We start from the raw sequence: 7006 nt of genomic DNA, 5'->3' as shown, positions 1-7006 counted from the left end.
CTTGGCAACTCATTCCAAATGCATTAGCAGCACCAGAATAGTAATCAACCATTTTTTTGGTGGTGGGGGGGTGGTTTAAGTCCCAATTTACAAAATAAAGCCAATACCTAAAGCATTTATTAGGCTAAGAACCAACAGCTCTACTAGTTGAATATAGGGAAGAGCCTACTACTACTAATTTGCTAAATGACCATAGTGTTCGGCTGACTCCTAATGATTTATTATTATTCTCATAGATCAATATAGCATTCTGCTCTCATTTGAGAGAGCCTCTATTTGCATTAGATGATGATTAACATGGAGACTCACAGCTGGCCAAGGTGCAGAGAAGAGAGAGCATGAGGTTCAAGCTCAAATGGAACTTTTATACTATTGTGGTGGTTAGAATGAGAACAGTTCCTGTAGGTTCATTTGTTTGAATAATTGGTGACCAGTTGGTGGTACTGTCTGAGGAAGTTTCACCAGTGTGACACTGTTAGAGGAAGTGTGTCCTTAATACCAGACTTTGAGGTTTCAAAAACTTGATACCATTCTCTATATTACATGTATTTCTGTTTATTTTGTAATCTTTTTCATCTTTATGCATTTTTCTAAGTCCTTTGAATTCTTCTGCATTCGGAATAAAGTAGTTATTGGGCTTTTAGACATTTTTTTTTCATCCAGAGTTTACATGTCTTTCTTTCTGTTTCTTTTATTTGCTCAAGGGTGGTATTCAGTTATCACTAAATTTTTCTTTGATTTTTACAGTATTAAGTAATAAATGAAACAATTTCAACTACCATTAGAGAATCTTCCCTTAGATTTAAATGACTCCATTAGAATAAAAATGATTATTACATAAACACATGGCAGGTCAAATCTCAAAGAATAAGCATTGAGTGTTCATCCCTAAATAAAACATCTGTAGCGCAGCAGTGCCTGAAACTGCAGAATAGGGTTGACGGAAATTGTATAAAAATCAGAAGATGGAGAGGACTGCTGTAAAAGATAATTTTTGACTTAGGAAAAATGTATTGGTTTTAGAAATGTGAAAAGCTAAAATAATACTTGTTTTTTTTAATTAGGTCATAATGTGAAACTTTTGAGAAATATTTTGTGACCCATAGTAGATCTTTTAGACTATTCTCTTATGTAGGTTTAAATAAGAGTTGTTTTTAATATTTTTGAAATCTGATTAATTACTAGTTTACTGAACAGTCATACCGTATAAAAATTTTATTTGTTCTCTGTGTTCACTTCATTATAACTGGTGAACACATTGCAAAGGATGATCTCCTGTCAAGCATAGTTTGTTATAGAACCAAACAAGAAATGCAATACAGACAATGTGAACATCAACAACAGCAGCAAATCAGAATACCAGGATTACCGTTAGGAGGTCTGTTTTAATATGGAGAACAGTAAATATTTTCTTACAGACAGCCCCATACGTATCACTAGCATGCAATATACATATATACTAGTGAAATACATATCACTACATAACATCAAAAGGTTATTTGCCATTTGATGCTTTAAGTTAGAAGTACCTTCCAGAAACTGTGATGGTAGAAAGCAGTTATGATTTCAGTCTATTTCCTTCATTCCCTGTGATACGGTGACACAGTCTCTTGATGGCATTCTTCATCTCCTTGTTTCTGAGTGTGTAAATCAGGGGGTTGAGCATGGGGGCAATGATGGTGTAAAAGAGAGCAAATATTTTGTCTTCTGGTAATGTCGCTGCTGGTCGAATGTAAATGAAGAGTAGAGGAGCAAAGAAAAGGACGACTACAGTAACGTGGGAACTGCAAGTGGAAAGGGCTTTGCGACGATTCTCTGCAGAGTAAGACCGGACAGTATATATGATCACAGCGTATGATATCAACAAGACCACAAAAGTCACTAAGCCCATCAGGCCAGAGTTAGCAATTACCAAGAAACCAATATTTCTGGTGTCAGTACAGGCCAGTTTGAGCAGAGGGTACACGTCACAGAAGTAGTGATCTATTTCATTTGGGCCACAGTAAGGTAAGAATACTGCCAAGAGAAACTGACCAAAGGAATGCAGAAATCCCCCAGCACAGGAAGCAGCAATCATGGCATCGCACTTTTGCCTGCTCATGATGACGGAGTAGTGCAGGGGTTTGCAGATGGCCACATAACGGTCGTAGGCCATTCCCGTGAGGATAAAGACCTCAATGCCCCCAAAGAAGTGCATGGTGAAGAGCTGTGTCATGCAGCCATTGTAGGAAATTGACTTTCTTGTGGCTACTAAGTTGATGATCAGCTTGGGGGTCACAGTGGAGGTGTAACACAGATCTGAGAATGAAAGGTAACTCAGAAAGAAATACATGGGTTGATTGATAAGGTGACCACATGTGATAGAAATCATGATAAGTAGGTTCCCGAATAAAATTGCAATGTAACAAAGTAAAAACAACACAAAACAGATAGCTTGTATTTCTTTTGTCTGAGAAAGTCCTAGAAGAACAAATTCTGTGATATTGGTCCTATAGTCCATAATCCGCAAATGTCTGTATCAATCTGAAATAAATTTAAACATGTGTGAAATACACTTAGCACAATGCTGCATATTGTCTCCTTTCAGGGAGCAGATTAGATTGAAAATGTTCAGAGTTTGAAGAATGTTAAAATGTCATCTTTATTTAAGAAAGATTTCCAACAGTGGTTTTTTTGTGTAATAAAACAGAAATAGCTGCTAAATAGTTTTACATATTTGAGATGAATATTAATGTTGTAGAATAAAATATATTTGTATAGGGATTATATAGTGATGCATTGTCAAACAAAAATGGATAGGATACGACCAAAGAACTATAGAATAGCTACTTCTGTAGAATCATCCCAGTCCAGTTTACTTTTTTCTTTTAATTTTTGGGAAGAGATACAGAAACAAATGATTAAATGTGAACACACTTATATGTAAATTTATGAAGTGCAATACTTGGCTATTGTCACAACTAAGATATGTTGAATCACGCATTCTCTATGCAAATATATGTGAATAATGGGCTTGTGTATTTGGAATAACTGCATAGTTATGTAGAGTTTCTTTTTTCACCTAACTGAAAAATCTGTTTCTAGTCTCAATAATTTCAACTGCCATATTTAGGAATGTGTATTTTTATACATAAAGGATTATTTTCGACTCACAGAATAAGTATCAATGCAAGAAAAAAGCGTTCTATATTTAATAGAGTCAACTATGTAATTACACCCTACATGTTGAGGAAATAGTAACTTTTGTTTGTATTTTAGTATCTACCCATGTCTTAATAACACAATTCAGTTACATTTTAATTAACAATACGAGTCGCTCAACTTTTCTAATTGACCCTTTGCTGTAGTCAATTTTTGTGTTGTTGTACTAAAACACTGCCAAAAGCCAATTTGAGAAGGAAAGGGTTTATTTGTATTACAAACAACGTCCTTTGATGAGTGCCAACCAAGGCCATAAACTGGAGGTAGTAAGTAAAACAGAGAACATAGCAGAAATCTGCTCAGCTGCCAGTTTCCAGGCTCACACACAGCCAGCCTTGTTATCCAGACCCAATTTCCTAGGGATAAAATTGTCCCCTTACACTGGGACCTATAGATAAATGAGCAAACAGGAAAATGCCATATGGACATCTCACAGGTAAATTATATGTAGGTGATTATTCAACTCTTCCCAGGTGTGTCAATTTGATAATGATTAGTCATCACACCAACCTAGAAGTGAGAACTCTTAGTTTCCAGCAATGTCAGTTTCAAGATCTCAAACTGCATATTTCAGGTTCTCCCAATTATTTTATATACACTTCCTACATTTTATTGTCCCAAAGTAAAGTAATCCAGACATCATGAGTATTTCTGTGTTAACTTTTCCCGGCATTACTTTCTTTTGATGATGCTAAAGATAGAATCCAAGTTTCACGTACACTGTGTAACTATTCTACCCACACTTTAGGATGCATAAACACCTTTGACTTGTAGACTTTTAAATATCACTAATGTAAGAAAATAATCTAGAAGCAAACTTTTGATCAGTCTGCTAGATCATACAAGAAATTCACTAATATTTTATGAAAAGGAGAACATTATAAGTATTTTATATTAGTTGCACATAATAACACTGCCAGTAAGTTTGAGATTTATTGCCCTTTCATTTAGGTTGTCATTTAATTTGTGTAAAGAGTAAGCACGTGTGCATCTCTGAAGAGTGTTACAGAGTTGATGATAAGTGCCAATACATCCTTCCTGGAATCCATTACCCTGGACAGTGAGGAAAAACTTTTCTTCACTGTCTCATAAAATTTTAATTTTAATTAACAGATGCACTTCAGGCTTCCACATTATTACCAATGATTTAAGAACAGGTAATGCTCTATTTTGACCTCTTTTAAAACTCATATTCTTCTGACTACATGGAAGGAATGAATTATTTACTCTCTTCTCAACGTTATATATGAGCTAGATAAAGACACTTTTGGGATTTTCCTCATTTTTATAGGATAATACTCTGCCTGTTCTTAACCACTGCAGCTCTTTGAGATTCTTCAAAACATCATACTAAATCAGTTTTTAAAAATATCTAAAGCATTTTTAATCATGACAATAACAAAAAATCTGAAGAAATTAATTCTTTTCAAATGAAGATTATAAGATCATTGTTTTGCACATTTTGGATTCACAGAGTTAATTTTAAAGGAATATTTGTATACTTGAATACAAATGAATTTAGAGACATGCTAAAGAGGCTAGCATTTAGTTTACTTTGCATTTTATATAAAAGTCAAATAATAAGACAAATCAAAAAATTAATCAATGCTCTAGAAATTATTCAAATTTATTATTATTATTATTAATCATCCTTTAGAGTAACATGTGTGAATGTGTATACATATGTGTGCTGTTCGTAATTCAGCAAGTCACAAAGAAGACATAAAAGAAGGAAGATTATTTGAGGTTTTCTGAAGGAGTGGTAGGGAGTAAGAAAAAATAACAGGGGGATAAATATAATAACAATACTATACATGTATCTATTGATGTATTTAATCTATATTCCATCATTGAGCCATTTTATCACTACTCAGGAAATAATACTGAAGTTCATCTCTCTCATCTGCCTGTATTATTACTAGCATATTGACTCCAACTCTTTGCACACTGCTCTCCTGCCGCAGAAGGAGAAATCATCAGATCAGAGTTAGTTTAAATTCCACAGCCTTTACTGCTTTTGCTTGAAACTGTACTGAGATGAAGTTGGACATTATGCCATTTCATGTCTCAATTTTTTTCAATTTTATCATAATTCCAATAGTTTCCAAAATGTTTCATAATTGATTTATCACAATAGTATGTATACTCAAAACCACTGTGCCCTCTGGTGCTAAAACTAACTGCTTTATATGGATTGTTTATTTGTTGAATATTAAATTCCATAGCTTGGTTCTGTATGGAAATTCTATCTTTATGAGTATTAGAGACATCATGTTAGTTTTCTTTTACAACAACATAATTGAAAGCAGAACAGAATAAAACAAAACTAGACTAAATGAATCAATTTTGTTTTGAATCTTGATTATCTGACTTTGGGATTAATTATACAAAGTTCCTGAATTTGTCTGTCATGAAAGAAAAATAAAACTCAAATTCTGCTAATTTGCATAAAATTAATCTTTCAATCACTGCTTACTCTGTGGTAGGTATTATGCAAGGTTGTCAAATCCCGAAATCACAAAGTATAGTCTAAGATTGCTATTTAGGAAGATAAATACCTGCTTTGTTTGTTAGCAAGATTTTCCAATGGATAAGAAATTGTGCATTATTTCATAAATTAGCTACAATACTAAAATGTAATCAGTTACTCACTCGTTACCTCACTTGGCTCCAATGAATACTTAAAATGTAATATACATACTTACAATGTAATATACATATGACTCTGGTTAAATTAAACTGATATAAAACAAAATGAAAAGCTTTCAATCATGGAAAAGGATTGATAGAGGAAGAGGATTAGATAGAGAAAGGTCAAAAAGGATGGGAAGAGAAAGTAATCATAATATGTATGAAATTGTCAAAGAACCAACATAATAAAATTATACATATGAAATTGTCAAAGAACAAACATAATGAATTTTTTTTATTCAACTATCTGCAAATTGTCCCTAAAATTTTAAACAAAAAGTAGAAAAATCATAAATAATCATTTCATTTATATTTGAAAAATATATTATAAAAGCATGATTCATATTATTCCATGCAGAATTTTTATTGATAGCTGATATAGGAAATTAATTTAATTTTCATCCACTTGATTTAAATTTTATGCAGCATGATCCACAGCTACTATTAATTTGCAATCTCCCATTAAATGTAATGGATATGTGTTAGTAAGTTTTAACTTACAAGTAATTTTGTATAACCTGAAGATAAAACTTACTTGTTTTGAAGGAAAAGGCTTGTGGTTTGTTTCCAAATCAAACTTGACTCTTTCTAGCTTTAGTTAATATAACTGAAGAGGTAAGGAAGCTGATGTCATGCGTATTGGCAAATATTCACAGCTCTCTTCCAATATCACATTTACTTTATTCCCTGGGGGAAGTGAAAACATAGGTATTTCATGGTTTCTGTTCACTTACAAACTAGTTTTCTGGGCAGATACAGTGCTGTCAGAAATGCAGTACAGCATCCCTGTGTCTAGAGTAGCTCATTGAGATCAGCTGACCAAGGTTAAGCAGAACTTTGTTTTAAAACTTTGTTCAGAAGTCTATTTTTTTTTATTGAAAAAAAAAATTTCCGCCTCCTCCCAGCCTCCCATTTCCCTCCCCCTCCTCCCACTCCTCTTCCCCTCCCCCCACTCCTCTCCCCCTCCCTCTCCAGTCTGAAGAGCAGTCAGGGTTCCCTGCCCTGTGGAAAGTCCAAAGTCCTCCCCCCTCCATCCTGGTCTAGGAAGGTGAACATCCAAACTGGTTAGGCTCCCACAAAGCCAGAACATGAAGTAGGATCAAAACCCAGTGCC

At 33.9% G+C, this 7006-nt stretch overlaps 1 protein-coding gene across 1 annotated transcript; it reads right to left on the bottom strand.

Annotated features, from left to right (window-relative positions):
• Positions 1-1558: 1558 nt before the first annotated feature.
• On the bottom strand, positions 1559-2500 carry LOC142842716 (olfactory receptor 4P4-like). Its single transcript, XM_075959413.1, has one exon. It carries the CDS (start codon positions 2498-2500, stop codon positions 1559-1561), a length of 942 nt encoding a protein of 313 aa, XP_075815528.1.
• Between the last annotated feature and the right edge of the window lie 4506 nt (positions 2501-7006).

This window comes from Microtus pennsylvanicus, chromosome 1 (assembly GCF_037038515.1).
Source record: "Microtus pennsylvanicus isolate mMicPen1 chromosome 1, mMicPen1.hap1, whole genome shotgun sequence".
NCBI lineage: Eukaryota > Metazoa > Chordata > Mammalia > Rodentia > Cricetidae > Microtus > Microtus pennsylvanicus.
This window is presented reverse-complemented; position numbering and strand designations above follow the sequence as displayed.

Bases quoted from the DNA above. Each gene is read 5' to 3' on its own strand.
- LOC142842716 (XM_075959413.1), bottom strand. From the start codon at position 2,500: ATGGACTATAGGACCAATATCACAGAATTTGTTCTTCTAGGACTTTCT.